The sequence below is a fragment of the Schistocerca cancellata genome, chromosome 2 (genome assembly GCF_023864275.1).
Source record: "Schistocerca cancellata isolate TAMUIC-IGC-003103 chromosome 2, iqSchCanc2.1, whole genome shotgun sequence".
NCBI classification, from domain to species: Eukaryota; Metazoa; Arthropoda; class Insecta; order Orthoptera; family Acrididae; genus Schistocerca; species Schistocerca cancellata.
In genome coordinates, this window is record NC_064627.1 from 960,111,798 (window position 1) to 960,131,884 (window position 20,087).

A 20,087-nucleotide genomic window follows, 5' to 3' on the forward strand; every position below is an offset into this window, starting at 1 on the left:
GTTATCATATTCTGTATCAGCTGCGAGTGTCTGTAGTATGTTTCATCGCTCCCTTGCAGAAATTCCATTTTGCGCTCTGTACAGTACTTGTCATGTTTGAGAGCCCTCGTATCCAAGTCAATCGGGATTTCAAGGTCCTTATGTCTAAGGAAACATTTACGTTTCGAGAAGTCAATAACACTGTTCTTCTCACATAACATATATAAATCTAGAATGCAGTTATTAACTAGATTCTGGACCTCGAGAAATGGCCATTGTACTCTTCCATTACCTACCTTAAATGTCCCAGAAACCTGTTTCGTAACTCTACTAAACTTATTACCCATACCAGTTAAAATGTTACACTTTTGAACAGTGATCTCTGGTACAGGTTCAAATTCAGTCTTTTCTTATAGAAGTTATACGACAAAACCCTCGCAGCCCCTCCTGTGTCCAAAACAATACTAGGTGGAATACCTCCTACTATACCATTAGTTGTAGCTAAAACTATTTAATTGCTACAAATACATTGTGTATTTTTCTGCAGATAAGGTCGCATCGTGGCTGTACCGTATAAATAACAGTGGTTGCTGCTTAAAACTATTTGTTACATAATCATTGTGTTGTCCGGCAGTGGGTGTATCAAACAAGGATTTGATACTGAAGTCGCCCCCCCGCCCCCAACCTTCTTAAGCCACGACCTGGGGTACAGTAGTGAATGTGCGATTTGTGCTTTTACCAGTGGAGGGGGGGGGGATGTCTTAGGGGGCTAGTATAATTACATATGTTACTACCTTGGACCGTGGCGTTACCCATGGTTAAACAGTTATTTAGAAACAGATGTTAATGCCGAAACTCACAATTCACGCGTATGCACTGTCAGAAAAGCCATCCCTTGTTATATCTTTAAAAGTACACTATAGGGAAAGCTTATTTACAAAATCATCTATATACGGGTATACGACGGGAATTCAAAAAGTACAGGCACATTTGTGAAAAGCTGCGCTTATTCTGATGATAGAAAACTGAAACATGCGTTATTTTTCTACGTAACCTCCCTGGACTTCAATGCAGTTTTCCCGACGTTTTACGAGCTTTTTTTTATTTCATCAGAAAATACGTTTTTCGGTTGCATCTGTAACCAATTTTGCACCGCAGCAATGACGCCTTCATCACTTTCAAATCCTCTTCCCTGTAGTGCTTCCGTTAAGGGTCCAAACATGTGAAAATCACTTGGAGCCAGGTCTGTACTGTATGGTGGATGCTCCAGCACCTCGAATCTCAACTCCTTTATTGCGACGGCTGTCCGTTTGGCAGAATGTGGGTGAGCGTTATCTTGCTGCAGGATGACACCTCTTCACAGTTTTCCACGACGTTTGATTGCAGGTTTTAGTTTCGTACGCAACACATCACATCCACCATACAACACAGATCTGGCTCTAAAGCCTCGTTTACGCTGGGGCGACGTCTTGCAACATTGTGGCATGCTACGGAAATGTGGCGTACGTCGTCTTGTAGCATGCTACAACAGGCAACATCTTGCGGCGTATGTTGCATGCGAGAGGTTAATTTATACCAAAGCAACAGAATTTGTGCCATACCTGTGTCGGTCTTGCAGTATAAAGGATGATAAAGTATCGCAGTCGCGGCCTACTTGGTACTTGCACACGCAGCTAACAACGGAAATGAAAACCAAAGGAAAAGAAAACGATGGTGCAAGAGAAGAGTATTTAAAGAAGGTCCACGAAATAGTATCCTAGGAACTAGAATCAGACGATGGTGCGTTATTTAGTAATGTGTGCTTTCGTCCCAGGCGGGTTGGTCCGCGCCATACCGTTGCCAAAAGGTGGCCTAACGGTAAATGTTCGCACAGGTACCGGGCCGGTCACCACCCTGTGTCAGGGCCCGGGGTGGGACTTTCAGCCCCCAGCTCACCCAACTCTGCGGTACGACTGCTGCGGTATGACTGCCACACTACTTCCCTCGCAAGCTCGCAAGTAAACGGGTGACGCACCTTAGACGAAAGCAACAATGACAACATGAGAATGATGATTTAGTTCTAAATGTTTTGAAATTCTTAACTACTACATAACACTTTTTTAAAATTAATAAGCAAACATATTAATAGTATTAATAGTAAGACTGTATTAAAAACTTTCAGTGTTCGGCTCCACAAATTTAAATTATATGTAAAGTTTTACTCCAGTGTGTGGGAAACAAAAATCCCAGGTTGGGATGCATAGACTAAAGTCAGAGGAGGGGATGGTCTGATGCAGAGGGGGGGAAATCCCCCCCCCCATCCCCTCCTGCAAATCGCACACTGGTTTGACGTCATCGTAATTGGTGCAGGTGATGATAGAAGAGGAGGTGGAGTTTCACTTGGCACTTGTATTATCTTTACATTAGGGTATTGTGTATTCCACTCTCCAGTTTGTTGTGGCTTTTGGTGGAACACCTTGATTAGTGGATAGAAGCCAATTTTGATTTTGTACAGGCTGTGGCGGCATTTACCACAGACCTGTGTTGTTGTACTGAGGTGGTGGACCATTATTTTGGTAGGCATTACCGTAGTTACTGTTCCAGTTTTCCTGTTGATTTTGTACAGGATGATAATTGTTTCTGTTTTTGTTCCAGTTTTTGTTTGTTTCCGTCTCTGTTATTTCCATTATTATTGTTGCGGCGCCTCTTCTGTGTGTTGTCGCTTGTTGTGTATAGTATGTTATGATTATTATTCATAATGGGGTGTGTCTGCTGATTTTGGTACTTGTATAGGTTTGCGGAAGGAAGCTTCTGATTCTGCTGCGCCATGTTCCCGACAGCGGCCGGCGAAGCAGGATTAAGGCCTGGCCAGACAGAATCCGGCCTGCCGCTGAGACGGACTATTTGTTACATAATCATTGTGTTGTCCGGCAGTGGGTGTATCAAACAATGATTTGATATTGAAGTCGCCCCCCCCCCCCAAACCTTCTTCAGCCACGACCTGGGGTACATTAGTGAATGTCTTTAGTTTGACGACGTCGTAATTGGTGCAGGGCCCGGGCCCGTCAGCGGCCGGCCGGCCGCAGCAACTGTTACTGCGTCAGCTGTTACACTGTGGAAGGGGCCGAACCCCATTATTAAGCTTGCATGCATAGCGCTATTGCCTTGGCGTTAGACGATTTGGAAGCTTCACGCGGGACACGTTATCTTTGTGCGACTTTTTTTTCCTTTTTTTTTTTTAAGTGCAGAAATGAGTAGCTCGGACGAGAAAGAACTCCGCCTCGCACTAGCGATACGAAGTGGCACCAAGAAGACGAGATGTTGGATGCACGACATTAATAGCAAGAGAGAAAGCTTAGGAGAATACCATCGTCTGTGTATTGAACTAGAGACTCACGAAAATAGGTTCTTCAAACATTTTCGTATGTCGCGAGAATATTTCGAGGAACTGCATCGCCTGGTAAAAAGGTAGCACCGAGAAGCGCACAACGAACTGGAGAAAGCAAATTGATACAAGGCACAGACTAGCCAATTGTTTGAGGTAATGGCCTCTTTGTGCTTCAAGTAGAAGTCATATAAATTAATCCATTTCAGTTTTGCTGTATCATATGAAAGGTTCGGCGGAAGAAAGCGCTACGGAGTTACGAGTGGAGTGAAAAATTTATCCGCAGTGTTTAAAAATACAGCAAACGATAGTAACATCTAGTTCCGTATGTCCTGCTAGAGAGAACTTTCTACAAAATAGATTGTTTTGTTTCATTGTATTCATAACATTATCATTGAATTTAAACAGACACGTCTTTGGTCATTAACTTATCTATTCGTTCTATCGGAATAATTTATTTTAATCTTTTTCAGATACTTGGCTACAGGCGACAGTCACCAGACCATAGCTTTTCCCTTTCGGTTAGGACGTTCAACAGTCTCAGAAATTGTTAACGAAGTGTGCCAGGCAATATGGACTGTTTTACAGCCCAGGTATTTACCTACTCCTACAACAGAGATGTGGAAGAAACCTGAAGAAGGATTTCTAGAACTTTGGGGGTTCCTGAACTGCCTTGGAAGCTTAGACGGAAAGCATATCAGATTAAAATGCCCGAAGGATAGTGGATCCCAGTTACAAACAATTCTTCTCGCTGGTTCTCCTGGCGATCGTTGATCCATACTACGAGTTTATAGTAGTTGATATTGCAAATTATGGACGTCTCAGAGACAACACTATTTTTGAGAATTCAGCTTTCTATCAAGAGTATATCGAGGGCAAAAGTATTCTACCTTCAAATCAGGATCGCATGTATCATACAAAAAGCTGTATTGTCTCACGTCCTCTATAAGTATTTCTGTGTCCATGATGCATGCACTATGAGCTGTAAGACAAAAACCGCCTCACGCCGCCGCTTCCAGTGTGACAGCAGAGCAGTGCGCCAACAGAGGCAAGCAGCCGCTCCGCCTTGCGGCGAATCTGTACTCTGTGACAACCCGGCGGCGGCCGGTGCGTCAGAGCCGCACTCTGTGTGACCGCCGCCGTACAATAACGAGCGATTCAACAGTGCGGCCTGCCGGCTGCGGTTCAAGGCCACAGGCCAGACGGCCAGGCCGCATTCTGTCTGGCCAGGCATTTGCGTACACATTGTGGCAGCTGTCTTGTAGTGCGGAACGTTGATCCTCATATAACATATCAACAGAGTCAAGCACAGTCAGAAAATATTCTGCATCATCGTCTGGAAAGTGCAGTAACTTCTCTTTAATGTTAAATAGTAATCTGCTTTTAGTGGTCGAGTATGTCGCTCGTCGCTACAGGTTCATCAAGAAAGTGGCCCGTATTCAAATATACCTCAAAATACCGGCGCAAATTGCCATGTTTAGCATTGAAAGGCTCTGGTTCCACAATCCGTTTCCTTAGACGTTCTTGTACAGACTGCGACCAAAATGTGGCCAAGAAAGCTCTCCCAAATTGCTCATATGTCACGCATGTGTCTGCTTCATTATATGCCCAGACAGCTGCGTCACCTTGGATGTAACCTACAACGTAAGAAATTCTCTTTCGGTCACTCCATGTTCTTGGGAACGCATTTCTAAACACTTTCAGAAAAACTACAGGATTTACAGTACGTTTTTTCTGGGATGAAAGGCTGAAATTTTGTTTAATCAGACTTTCTTCTTCTTTGGCACTGTAATGTCGATTGCTTTCACTGTAATTATTGTAGTGATCGGCTGCTGAATGGAAGTGAATGCACTGCCTATAAACGTCGCGATTGTAATTAGGTGTGATGTGTATGGGTGTGTACAGTTGATGCTGTGAGGTGTGTGTTGTGTACGGAGGATACATATCACACATGTATCTGTTTTCATTACCAAAGCGAGCACATTGATTAACTAACATTACTATACTCCGATCGTATGTCACCGTTTAGTTGTTTCTGTTGTGCTGCGTTGTGTTCAGCTGTTTATTATTTTTAACAAATACGGCTACGGTGTCGTTCACAACGGTCGGTAATTTTCTCTCTATACATTGGTCGAAATATTTATTTTACTGATCTACTCAGTCATGAAATTCTTTATTTATGTTGGCAAAATAGTTGTCCGTGTGTAACTGCAGTTTGTCTTGTAAGCTGTTTATCCACAGTGTTATCTTTGTCTTCATTTATTGAGTCATGAACTGACGGCTAAGATTTGACTTGAGTGGCAATAGCTTTGCATGTAGCGGCTAAATGTTGGACTTAAGTTTTAATATTTTTTACGTCTTCTGTGGTTTTTCCCTGCTGTAACTTTAATTCGTAAAATTTAGAGTCAAGTTCGGACACTTGTCCGCTTATCCTCGTGTTAACCTCGTCTACCTTTTCACACAGAGTGTCGTTATAAGTTTTTGCTGCTCTTAATTCAGCCTTAATCTCGTCATGTCACGTTTTTAAAACTGTCATGTGTTCAGCAATGACTTTTTTTATTTTGAGTCATCTGATTTTTGTTTTCTGTCATTTGCTTAATAATAATTTCAAACGTACCGGTAATATTTCTCAACTGAAACCGCTCTGCCCCCGCCACGTCGTTTGACATGACGTCGTGGACAAGAATTGGTCCTCAGCTGGATTTACCTGTTAGTTCAAAAATGGTTCAAATGGCTCTGAGCACTATGGGACTTAACTGCTGTGGTCATCAGTCCCCTAGAACTTAGAACTACTTAAACCTAACTAACCTAAGGACATCACACACATCCATGCCCGAGGCAGGATTCGAACCTGCGACCGTAACGGTCGCGGTTTCACCAGTGGTCGGCCTAGTTATGAAATTTCCGCCACTAAGCGATACAGATAGCCGTACAGTAGGTGCAACCACAACGGAGGGGTACCTGTTGAGAGACCAGACGAACGTGTGATTCCTGGAGAGGGGCAGCAGCCTTATCAGTAGTTGCAGGGGCAACAGTCTGGATGATTGACTGATCTGACCTTGTAACATTAAATAAAACGGCATTGCTGTGCTGGTACTGCGAACGCCTGACAGCAAGGGGAAACTACAGCCGTATCTGTTCCTGAGGGTATCCACCTTTACTGTATGGCGTTCTTCCGGGTAAAATAGCCTCTCATTCGGATCTTCGGGTGGGGACTACTCATTAGGACGTCGTTGTCAGGAGAAAGAAAACTGGCGTTCTACGGATCGGAGCGTGTAATGCCAGATCCCTTAATCAGGCAGGTAGGTTAGAAAATTTAAAAAGGGAAATGGATAGGTTAAAGTTAGATGTAGTGGGAATTAGTGAAGTTCGGTGGCAGGAGGAACAGGACTTCTCGTCAGATGAATACAGGGTTATAAATACAAAATCAAGTAGTGGTAATGCAGGAGTAGGTTTAATAATGGCCCGCATCTCGTGGTCGTGCGGTAGCGTTCTCGCTTCCCACGCCCGGGTTCCCGGGTTCGATTCCCGGCGGGGTCAGGGATTTTCTCTGCCTCGTGATGGCTGGGTGTTGTGTGCTGTCCTTAGGTTAGTTAGGTTTAAGTAGTTCTAAGTTCTAGGGGACTGATGACCATAGATGTTAAGTCCCATAGTGCTCAGAGCCATTTGAACCATTTGTTTAATAATGAATAAGGAAATAGGAACGTGGGTAAGCTAATACAAACAGCATAGTGAACGCATTATTGTATCAAAGACGGACACGAAGCCCACGCCCACCACAGCAGTACAACTAGCTAGGCACATGACGAAGAGATTGATAAAATGTATGATGAGATAAAAGAAATTATTCAGATAGTGAAGGGAGACGAAAATTTAATAGTCATGGGTGATTGGAATTCGATAGTAGGAAAAGGAAGAAAGGAAAAAGTAGTAGGTAATATGGAATGGGGGTAAGGTATGAAAGAGGAAGCCGCCTGATAGAATTTAGCACAGAGCATAACTTAATCTTAGCTAACATTTGGTTGAAGAATCATAAAAGAAGGTTGTATACATGGAAGAGGCCTGGAGACACTGTAAGGTTTCAGATAGATTATATAATGGTAAGACAGAGATTTAGGGTCAAGGTTTTAAATTGTTAGACATTTCCATTGGCAGATGTTGACTCTGACCACAATTTATTATCATGAACTGTAGATTAAAAGTGAAGAAGCTGCAAAAAAGTAGGAATTTAAGGAGATGGGCCCTAGACAAACTGAGGGAACCAGAGGTTGTAGGAAGTTTTAGAGAGAGCATTAGGGAACGGCTGACAAGAACGGAGAAAAGAAATACAGTAGAAGAAGAATAGATAGCTTTGGGAGATGAATTAGTGAAGGCAGCAGAGAATCAAGTAGGTAAAAAGACTTGGGCTAGTAGAAATCCTTGGGTAACAGAAGAAATATTAAATTTAATTGATGAAAGGAGAAATATAAAAGTGCAGTAAATGAAGCAGGCAAAAAGGAATACAAACGTCTCTAAAATGAGATCGACAGGAAGTGCAAAAGTGCTTAGCAGGGATGCTACAAGACAAATGTAAGAATGTAGATGCGTTTGGCGAAAAGAGAACCACTTGCATGAATAACAAGAGCTCAGATGGAAACCCAGTTCTAAACAGAGAAGGGAAACCAGAAAGGTGGAAGAAGAATATAGAGGGTCTATACAAGAGCAATGTACTTGAGAGCAATGTACTTGAGAACAATATTATGGAAATGGGAGAGGACAGAGCACTGTAAGACCTAAGTTGAAACAAGGCCCCGGGAGTAGGCAACATTCCATTAGAACTACTTATAGCCTTGGGAGATCCAGCCCTGACAAAACTCTACCATCTGGTGAGCAAGATGTATGAGACAGGCGAAATACCCTCAGACTTCAAGAAAATATAATAATGTCAATCTCGAAGGGAGCAGGTGTTGTCAGATGTGAAAATTACCGAACTATCAGTTTAATAAGTCACGGCTGCGAAATACTAGCACGAATTCTTTACAGGCGAATGGAAAAACTGGTAGAAACCGACTTCGGGAAAGATCAGTTTGGATTCCGTAGAAATGTTGGAACACGTGAGCAATACTGACCATACGATTTATCTTAGAAGATAGATTAAGTAAAAGCAAATCTACGTTTCTAGCATCTGTAGACTTAGAGAAATCTTTTGACAATGTTGACTGGAATACTCTCTTTCAAGTTCTCAAGGTGGCAGGGGTAAAATACAGGAAGCGAAAGGCTGTTTACAATTTGTACAGAAACCAGATGGAAGTTACAAGTATCGAGGGGCATGAAAGGGTGGCAGTGGTTGGGAAGGGAGTGAGACGGGGTTGTAGCCTATCCCCAAATGTTATTCAATCTGTATATTGAGCAAGTAGTAAAGGAAATAAAAGAAAAATTCGGTGTAGGAATTAAAATCCACGGAGAAGAAATAAAAATTTTGAGGTTTGCCGATATCAGTGTAATTCCGTCAGAGACAGCAAAGGTCCTGAAGACCAGTTGAACGGAATGGCCTGTGTCTTGAAAGGAGGATATAAGATGAACATCAACAAAAGCAAAACGAGTATAATGGAATGTAGTCAATTTACATCGGGTGATGCCGAGGGAATTAGATTAGGAAATGAGACACTTAAAGTATTATATGAGTTTTGCTATTTGGGGAGCAAAATAACTGACGATGCTCGAAGTAGAGAGGATATAAAATGTAGACTGGCAATGGCAAGGAAAGAGTTTCCAAAGAAGAGAAATTTGTTATCATCGAGTATAGATTTAAGTGTCAGGAAGACGTTGCTGAAAGCATTTGTATGTAGTGTAACCATGTATGGAAGCGAAACATGGACAGTAAATAGGTTAGACCAGAAAAGAATCGAAATGTGGTGCTACAGAAGAATGCTGAAGATTAGATGGCTAGAGCACATAACTTATGAAGAGGCACTGAATAGGATTGGGGAGAAGAGAAGTTTGTGGCACAATTTGAGTAGAATAGGGGATCGATTAGTAGAACATGTTCTGAGGTATCAAGGCATCACCAATTTAGTATTGGAGAGCACCGTGGAGGGTAAAAATCGTAGAGCAGGAACAAGAGATGAATACACTAAGCAGATTCAGAAGGACATTGATTGTAGTAAGTATTGGGAAATGAAGAAGCTTGCACAGGATAGAGTAGAATGGAGAGTTGCATCAAACCATTCTCTGGACTGAAGACTACAACAACAATAACAGGCATGTTAACTGCTAACTGATCGTTACTATTGTAGTCAATTTTAGAGTCATTGTCATTGTATTGTCCAGTGTCCAAGTTGGATTCCGGTTGTGTCTTGTCCATCGTGTTCCATTTTTGCTAACTGTTTACATGTTACCACCATGCTACACGTAATGTATATGGCAAGACAAATCTTTAAACTTGTTTGAGAATGAATTCATGAGATTAATTCTGTATGGCAACAACGTAACTGAGCAAAAATTGCAATTAATGGTGAAAAAATTAATGTTCAAGGCTGCTTGCCATTTTGCGTTGCACATGGCACAATTCGGCCATTTTGTGCAATGGTATGATAGTATTGTTTTAAGAAACTGTATGATAAAAATAATTTGAAATAGGTGCTCCTGCTCAAAAATGACTGTTGCGGTTACGGAAAATTTTCGGTAAAGCTAGAAAGCAAGCTACAATTACTGAAAGCGGTTGGACTAGCGTGCTAATATAAAAATGCGGTGTCTTACCTCAGACCCAATTACTCAATGTAGGTTCCAGGTTTCATCAACAGTTTCAATGTTTCCTCTTTTTGTTTGGTATTTACAAATATTCAATGGCAGTGGCATGTTGGATATGATTTCATTATCCATGCAACAAAGGAAAACAATGCAGCAAATACAATAAAAGGTCCAGACACTATTTATACTGGCTTTTCCTGTCTGGTTCGAGAATATCGAAGAACAAAAAAAAATAATAATAAGTAATGTTAATCGTATGGGATCAGTTTACACAAACTTTGGGCCCTTGACAATGGCTTTTTGCGTAAGATCCGTTCATTGGTAAGTTTGACCGTGAGTGATTTTTCTGAAAACATTTCTTTATCGTACTTCGTAGATTGAATAATTCCAAAGCTTTGGTTCGTACTGGACGTTTGATATAATTTGTAACACTGAATCTTTAGCCTTGCCAAGACGCCGTTTAATTGGAACAGTAGCTTGCAACATAAATGAAACACAAGATCAAATAATAACACTGTTTTCAAAATATTGTATCAAATTAAATTACATAGCCACTTAGATTAACTCTGTTGCTGTGTGCAACTGTGAATACGCGTAGTGAGATTGCGTCTCATAGAATAATGGCGATGTGCTAAATAATTATCTGCATCGATGGCAGATATGCGTCTTATCGGGACGTCTTCCAGAGCAAAAGACAACGGCAAGACAACGGAACTGCTTAATTATTCTAATGTTTCAGCGGTTGCATGCCACAATCGATACCACCGCTTATACTAATTAATATCTTCAGTACTTCTTCATTTATATTCTCAACTTATATCTACGTTTTTGCTATATATTCTCGCCCATCTTGCAAATGTGCCTTTAAACGCTCCATGTCACCTGGCTTCAGTTGTTCGTCGTTCATTTGAAACAGTCTGGACAATTCGAACGAACGAGTTGGCCATCCAGATCGCCGGATGTGCTTGCCACTAACATTTATGGGACATATTCGAGAGGTCAGTTCGTGCACAAAATCCTGCACCAGCAACATTGCTGCAATTTGAACGGCTATAGAGGCAGTATGGCCAAATATTTCAGTAGGTGACTCCAATCGACTTGTTGAGTCTATGCCATGTCGAGCTGATAAACTACGCCGGGCAAAAGGAGGTTCGACACGATATTAGGAGATATCCCATGAGTTTTGTCAGCTCGGTTTACAAAGATACGCGTAGTCCCATTTACGATTCAAACAGGCCCAAAATTTTTAATATTCCCGTTGTTTCAGAACTTTGAATTTTGCTATTTACGACGAAAAAGGATAGATATAGAAGCAATATACCTTTAACGTACAAAACATATAAATACAGGATGGCGCACGAAATGTGATACCATTTTGATTTTGAATATAAATTTTATTGTCAATACAATCTGAAAGGAAAATATACTACAATGAAGAGCCGTCCATGGAGATTTGTTCTAACTCAGCACATGCTCAATATGTCCAACATTTCTTTTCCTAACTTCCTTCAAACGAACACTGAAGTTAGTGATTACCCTACGGCACATGTCTTCCCTAATTTCACTGCAAGCTTGAAGAATAAGTCTTCTGCGCTCCATTAAATCACGTGGACGTTTCGGGAAAATTTTTTCCTTTAGGTACCCCAAGAGAAAAGTAACATGGATTGAGGTCTGGACTATTGGGCGGACAATTTTGTACGTCATTGAAGCGACCTGGAAACCTGAGTGAAATGATCCGTGTAAAAACTCCAACACAGTGTCTGCAGTATGTGGCCTTGTTCCATCTTGCATGAACCGCTGCGTGTTGAAGGGCAAGGCCGTAGCAAGAAGCTGTGGAATGAAGTTATTGCGAAGCAAGTTCAAATAACTCTCGCTGTTCACAGTTTCTTCAAAGAAAAAGGGTCCAAAAAATCCGTGACTGGAAATTGCTGCCCACGCTGTAATCCTCGGAGCATAATGTTATGGTTCATGAAGCACTTGTGGGTTTTCAGTGGCCCAAAAGCGTACATTTTGTTTGTTAACCAAACCGTCCAAGTGAAAAAGCGCCTCGTCTGAAAACCAAACGTTGTTGAGAGTTTCTTCCCTATCCTCCGCCCACTGAGCAAACAGCACTCTCTGCTGCTTGTGTTCTTCAGTGAGCTTCTGTGCACATGTCATCTTGTATGGGTACATACGGAGGTCACTTTTAAGAATGCGTTGAACGGAGCGTCTGGATATTCCCAGTTGCACTGCTGCCTTTCTACACGATTTCCCGGGACTTCTCTGTACAGCATTTCGTACTGCTTCAATATTCTCCGGCGAACAAACAGGCTTAGGCCGAGGTCGCTTCGCTTCCAATACTGTTCCTTCCTGTACAAATTTATCGTACGACCTGTGGAAGGTCTTCTTGCAAGTAGCCCATCGTGTGTTAAACTGTTGTCGAAAACGCCTCTGAGTCAGCCATTGCTGCTTACTAGTCTCCAGCGGCAGTATCGTGAATTACACGTCATTTCGTAACACATTTGTTTTTCCAAGCTCTACTGATACTGCTGTAGAGATCCCAGCGGGATGTGCGTCGTAAATTGTGGAAGAAACAATTGGTAACACATTTCGTGCGCCACCCTGTATGATGTATCACCATTACAATTTAACTTCCGTAGTAAACTATTCATTAACCCTTTGAGGCCCAAATATTTGAAATGATTCATTTAGTCTTGCCTCATCTTATGATTTGGAGTTTATTGTCCTAAATATTAGGGCGATTTTAGGCGTAAAATTCTGTACAAACGGAAACGTACCTATTTTGTACCTATGACAAAATTGTACAAAAATCTGTAGGAAATGAATAGGAAAACTGACCGCATTGTAAAGAAAAAAGTCGTTTACTAAACAGATTCGCGTTCAGCGCTCAGCTATTGCCTCTTCCAACGAGGCGAGAATGCGCTATACGGCGCTGTTGCTTGAATTTATCTGCGGGCCCGTTCTGACGCAGAGGGGGGGGGGGGGGGGTGGCGGCGGCGCCAGCGATCGGCACGTGTTCATATCTGCGGGGCGCTCATTACACGGTTAGCCGCCAATAATTTCCGGCCGCTGCGGTGCATAGCTGCGCGTGCTGCGCCCTGGCGCCGGCACCGCGCCATAAACCATCGCCTAATACCGGACTTAATGAGTGGAATTCCTCTGGGAGCGGCTAGGTGCCCCTTAGTGGGATGATTCAGTCCTCCTTAGATTTATTGCGGTCGTCGACGAGAATGTAAGATTCTAGCTTAGTCGTGGTACGATATGGGGCTTCGAGTAGGACGAGTAGCATCTGTCCTGAGAATCTCTAACGTTGCAGCACTCTGCGACTGGAACGTAATATCTGAGAAGCTCGTGGCTGTTGTGGTCTTGCACTTGAGGGTGCCCAAAGCAAAGCAGCAATTTTGCTGTCTAGAGCTTGTAAGTAGGCTGTTTGGGTTTTTATGTTGGTAACGCTACGTAGCGCTCTGTATGAAAATCACTGGCTGTGCTGTGTGCAGTCTGTGAGTGTTTGGCATTGTTGGACTATTCGCTATTGTAGTGTTGGACAGTTGGATGTGAACAGCGCGTATCGTTGCGCAGTTGGAGGTGAGCCGCCAGCAGAGGTGGATGTGGAGAGAGAGAGAGATGGCACAGTTTTGAGAGCAGATGATCTGGACGTGTGTCCATCATAGACAGTAAATTTGTAATACTAGATGTCATGAACTGATATATATATAATGACTTTTGAACACTATTAAGGTAAATACATTATTTGTTCTCTATCGAAATCTTTCATTTGCTAACTATGCCTATCAGTAGTTAGTGCCTTCAGTAGTTAGAATCCTTTATTTAGCTGGCAGTACTGGCGCCCTCTGTATTGCAGTAGTTCGAATAACGAAGATTTTTGTGAGGTAATTGATTCATGAAGGGTATAGGTTATTGTTGCTCAGGGTCATTCTTTTGTAGGGATTCTTGAAAGTCAGATTGCGTTGCGCTAAAAATATTGTGTGTCAGTTTAGTGATGATCAGAATAAGTAAAGACAGAAAAGTCTGAATACGTTCAGTTTTGCTCAGCTGTTTGAAAATCAAATAACGTAAGGGGTTTATCAGCACAGTAATTCACTAATTTTTCTAAGGGGACGTTTCAAGGTGCACGGCTTAACATAATTTGGGTAATATGACTTTGTCTGTCTGCTGTATTCCTATGAGCTCCTGAGGACTTGGTATTATTCCAAATTACACTTCTATCCTTCAAAAATTAAGTACACAACAAGACATCATTACATCCTCGTCGGTTGCATAAGACGATCTGAAATGTCCGACAGGAGTCGAAAATAAAGTGGACACAATCCTTCATCGCGTTATCCTATATGTTTTTCATTGGAATTTTAGAGCTTGAATAACTTATCTGCCACCCGTGAGCGTTTGTCACTTCCTGGCGTATACGTGGAATTCTCCGCACAAGTTTGCAGAGGTCACCCTGTAGTACACGTTCCCATTCTCCAATGGGAGCCCACGAGAGTTCTTGGAGAGTCTAGGGTATAGCAGGACGAACACGGACACGACTGTGAAGCATGTCCCATGTTTGCACGATGGTGTATAGATAGGAACTCACCGGCGGCCATTCCAGTACTTCATTGTCCAGCTTCGCAAGACGTCCCTGCTGACGCCCATCACATAGGCCCTGGCACTGGAAGTCATGGCTGCTTTTAGTCGTAGTTCTGCTTCTATAGACCACCTGCATCAGCAACCGTAGTAGTTGAGCGCCTCAGAGAGAACCTGCAGAACGTCGTGAAGAAGTTTTGTGATCATACTATTGTAATAGGGGGAGACTTCAATCTACCAGGTATAGAATGGGATAGTCACACAATCAGAACTGGAGCCAGGGACAGAGACTCTTGTGACATTATCCTGACTGCCTTGTCCGAGAATTACTTCGAGCAGATAGTTAGAGAACCAACTCGTGAAGCTAACGTTTTAGACCTCATAGCAACAAATAGACCGGAACTTTTCGACTCCGTGAATGTAGAAGAGGGTATCAGTGATCATAAGTCAGTGGTTGCATCAATGACTACAAGTGTAATAAGAAATGCCAAGAAAGGAAGGAAAATATATTTGCTTAACAAGAGTGATAGGGCACAAATCGCAGAATATCTGAGTGACCACCATCAAACGTTCATTTCTGAGGAAGAGGATGTGGAACAAAAATGGAAAAAATTCAGAAACATCGTCCAGTACGCCTTAGATAAGTTCGTACCGACTAAGGTCCAAAGCGAGGGGAAAGATCCACCGTGGTATAACAATCATGTACGAAAGGTACTACGGAAACAAAGAAAGCTTCATCATAGGTTTAAGAGTAGTCGAATCATAGCTGATAAGGAAAAGCTGAACGAAGCGAAAAAGAGCGTAAAGAGAGCAATGAGAGAAGCATTCAACGAATTCGAACATAAAACATTGGCAAACAATCTAAACAAGAACCCTAAAAAGTTTTGGTCATATGTAAAATCGGTAAGCGGATCTAAATCCCCTATTCAGTCACTCGTTGACCACGATGGCACCGAAACAGAGGACGACCGAAGAAAGGCAGAAATACTGAATTCAGTGTTCCGAAACTGTTTCACTGCGGAAAATCGTAACACGGTCCCTGACTTCAGCCGTCGCACGGACGCCAAAATGGAAAATATTGAAATAAACGATATCGGAATTGAAAAACAACTGCTATCACTTAGTAGCGGAAAAGCATCCGGACCAGACGAGATACCCTTAAGATTCTACAGTGATTATGCTAAAGAACTTGCCCCCTTTCTATCAGCAATTTATCGTAGATCGCTGGAAGAACGTAAAGTACCTAGCGACTGGAAGAAAGCGCAGGTCGTTCCCATTTTCAAGAAGGGTCATAAATCAGATGCGAATAATTATAGGCCTATTTCGCTTACGTCAATCTGTTGTAGAATAATGGTACATGTTTTGTGTTCTCGTATTATGACGTTCTTAGATAATACAAATCTCCTTCATCATAACCAACATGGATTCCGCAAACAGAGATCATGTGAAACTCAGCTCGCCCTATTTGCCCAAGAAATTCACAGTGCCGTAGACACTGGCGAGCAGATTGATGCCGTATTCCTGGACTTCAGGAAGGCATTTGATACGGTTCCGCACTTACGTTTAATGAAAAAAATACGAGCTTACGGAATATCGGACCAGGTTTGTGATTGGATTCAGGATTTCCTAGAAGAAAGAACACAACATGTCATTCTTAACGGTTCAAAATCTGCAGATGTAGAGGTAATTTCGGGAGTACCGCAAGGAAGCGTGATAGGACCTTTATTGTTTACAATATACATAAATGACTTAGTTGACAACATCGGTAGCTCCGTGAGGCTATTTGCAGATGACACGGTTGTCTACAAGAAAGTAGCAACATCAGAAGACTCGTACGTACTCCAGGAAGACCTGCAGAGGATTAATGCATGGTGCGACAGCTGGCAGCTTTCCCTAAACGTAGATAAATGTAATATAATGCGCATACATAGGGGCAGAAATCCATTCCAGTACGATTATGCCATAGGTGGTAAATCATTGGAAGCGGTAACGACCGTAAAATACTTAGGAGTTACTATCCGGAGCGATCTGAAGTGGAATGATCACATAAAACAAATAGTGGGAAAAGCAGGCGCCAGGTTGAGATTCATAGGAAGAATTCTAAGAAAATGTGACTCATCGACGAAAGAAGTAGCTTACAAAACGCTTGTTCGTCCGATTCTTGAGTATTGCTCATCAGTATGGGACCCTTACCAGGTTGGATTAATAGAAGAGATAGACATGATCCAGCGAAAAGCAGCGCGATTCGTCATGGGGACATTTAGTCAGCGCGAGAGCGTTACGGAGATGCTGAACAAGCTCCAGTGGCGGACACTTCAAGAAAGGCGTTACGCAATACGGAGAGGTTTATTATCGAAATTACGAGAGAGCACATTCCGGGAAGAGATGGGCAACATATTACTACCGCCCACATATATCTCGCGTAATGATGACAACGAAAAGATCCGAGAAATTAGAGCAAATACGGAGACTTACAAGCAGTCGTTCTTCCCACGCACAATTCGTGAATGGAACAGGGAAGGGGGGATCAGATAGTGGTACAATAAGTACCCTCCGCCACACACCGTAAGGTGGCTCGCGGAGTATAGATGTAGATGTAGATGTAGCTAATTTTTTATGATATCATGGCGTGGTAATTGTTAATTTTCTTAGCGAGAAGATATCACAATTTACGGTCCTTAAAATTCTTCTTAAAACAGGTTCGTAGTGGAACTGAATATTTCGTAGTATCGTTCTCTTCTGAACTTTGATGGATTAATCAGTGAATAAAGACGATAATCTTTAAGCAAGTCCTGTCCAAAGTAATTAGAAGCTTATAAGTAAGTTAAATTCACGTCAAAAGCTATTTTTTGTAGTTGTTACAATCTCAGTGTTCATTAAAGTCGGAAGTTAGAGATCTTCTACCTATATTAACTTTCGTTCCATTTCATGGAAAAATGACGATCGCTGCACTGCGCTTCGTAATGTAGTGATCGAAAACAAAGTTGTCACAGTTTCAGCTTTGAATTAATTCCTATCCACAGAAACTCCTTATCTCACTTCCCTGAATTCACTTAAAAATTTAAATATCAGTTATTTTTAATATTAAAACTTTTCCCTTTCACAAAGATAATTACTTTCATGTGAGGTGGAAGGTACTTCTGAAATTGAAGTTCTCTCCATATTACACATTTTCACAATTAAAAGTCAAAAGCTTTCAGACTAGCTAAGACGATACAGACGACATGAGACAATGTAAGCAGAAACAAAATGAGAGCGAGATACTATTTTATCTCACTATTTATAGACTTACACAAAACCGAAATTGATGTAACTACAACTTCATACGTGTAGAACTTCTTGTTACACAACATATTCTTTTGAAATGGTTATTGCTAAATAATTCACAGTTATACAGAAGTATTAACGAGATTGTTTAAAATCATGGCTTATGGACGAATAAGAATGACTTCATTAGCCTTCCGGACTTGGGCAATGGCCTCAGTCCAGAAGGAGCCACGATACCACACGTATTAAACTTTAGGCTAAGCTTTAGAAGTTATTTGTCAGCCTAACAATATGCTCTCTTAAAATTTTCATTTCTTAATTAATCTTAAGCATTAAACAGTAATTGAGCCTAAAGGCGTTTGTTCACTATACACTTCGATTATTTCATTTCTTAAGTATGGCAACTTAGAACTAGTTGAGACTAACAGACTTAAATTATTACATTTATGAAGCATGGCAACTTAAAAACAGATGAGCGTAACAGATTGTTCATCATAAACTGCCGGTTTAAGAGCCGAGCTAGGTGGGATCATTTTACCGAAGCTCATTGAGTGCACAGGTGTGCCAACTCATTAGGCCTGCTGCTGCAAGTTTAAGAACCGAGCCCAGCGAGATCATTTTGTCGGTAGCTTCTGCTCGCTCAGTCCGCAAACGGTTGTGTAATCTGCAGTCTGTAGTGGGCAACTTTCGGTACTCCCGCATGGGAACATGTAACAATCGAACAAAGCATAAGACAGTTATCAAGTCTGACAGTTATCAAGTCTCACAACACCTGGAAACAAGTAAGATCGTTGACTAGTCTCTGTCATTCCAGATGTGCACGTTTTCCTTCTCATAACATTTATCTCGGCGAAATAACAACTAGATGCAGTCCGTTCACTGCTGTATTATTTTTGAACACGCAAGTCTAGTACATCTGTCCTGAACATTGTGATTACAGTTCCTTCATTTCATGTTGGCAAGATTTGTTTTCACATTTCTCGTGCGCTACCTCGAGCCAACGACTCACGCATTTGTCTTCACGTAAAACCGTCCAGTCATCTGCTGGTGCCCCTAGAGCACCTCCAGTCCTTCGGCCGATTGAAGTAGGTGGGGAAATCGCAGATGGACTTGGAATATCCGCCGCAGTGTCTTAGTCTCTAGAGATTGCAGTCGCTGGATGCGAGTCTTTGCAGTGCCACCCCGCACTTCACAGGCGTAGTCAAAGACAGAGTGGAGGTACATCCAGTAGATGAGAAGACCGTTGGCTTTGGACAAATCGGAGCCATCATTGATGATGGGGTACAGCGCCCCCAGCAGCTGGTAGATCTTCTTGCAGATGTCTTCGATACGGAGTCACCAAGTGAGCCGCTTGTCCATGTGGACGCCGAGGTATCGTACGGAGACATGTCACTGGAGTTCTGTGCCGTAAAGTCAGAATTGGCGGCGAGGAACAGTATACGTCGAGGTGAAGATGATAGTCTGCATCCCCCGGATTGAAGCTGACCCTCCATTTTGCTGCCCAGCCTTCCAGCGCATTACAGGCACTCTGAAGGTGCGGAACAAGGACTTCTCGCCATTAACTACGAGAACAGAGCGTTGTGTCGTCTGTTTTTTTATCTACGACGACTACGGTGGAGTGCTTCCAGAAAGAGAGGGCCGATGAGAAGATGGCTGTGAGGCGGACGATGGTCAAGTAGGGTAGGTGCTTGAGGACTCTACCGGCGATATCATCGGCCCCTGAGTCCTTGTTGGTAGGCAGCGACCTAATCTCTTCTTGGACTTCCTCAGCTGAAACAAGAGGGATGAGGTCATCCTCGGTCTTATTATCTTGGAATAGAGCCATGACGTCACGTTCGATGGTAGCGGCATGCTGGAAGTCCACGTGATCTTGGAGGGGCTTGAAATTCCGTTAAAAACGTGTCCGATAGCATGTTGGCCTGGTCTGCAGGGCTGTAAGCTGTCCGGTCTCCCAAAGTTAGTGGCGGGATCGTCGTCCTTCTGTCGGTGATGAAGCAGATGGCCTGCCAGGCGAGTGGGTCTGAAGGAACGAAGCATGTCTGCCCACTGCCTGTTTTTATAGTCGATGATACCACCCTTGACATCATGGCAGAGCTGGTTGATGCGACGCTTGAGGGCCCCATTCCGAGTAATACGAGGTGCATTCAAGTTCTAAGGCTTCCGA

The 20,087-nt window shown here is 42.5% G+C and overlaps 1 protein-coding gene across 1 annotated transcript in view; it reads left to right on the top strand.

The window, feature by feature from the left end:
• Positions 1 to 19,402, top strand: part of LOC126160119 (single-minded homolog 2-like) — a 155,613-nt gene extending 136,211 nt beyond the window's left edge. Inside the window, exon 3 of the mRNA XM_049916886.1 lies at positions 19,119 to 19,402. Within this exon, the coding sequence (XP_049772843.1) occupies positions 19,119 to 19,402 (284 nt within the window). The remainder of the gene's footprint in view (positions 1 to 19,118) is intronic.
• The last annotated feature ends 685 nt before the right edge of the window (positions 19,403 to 20,087 follow it).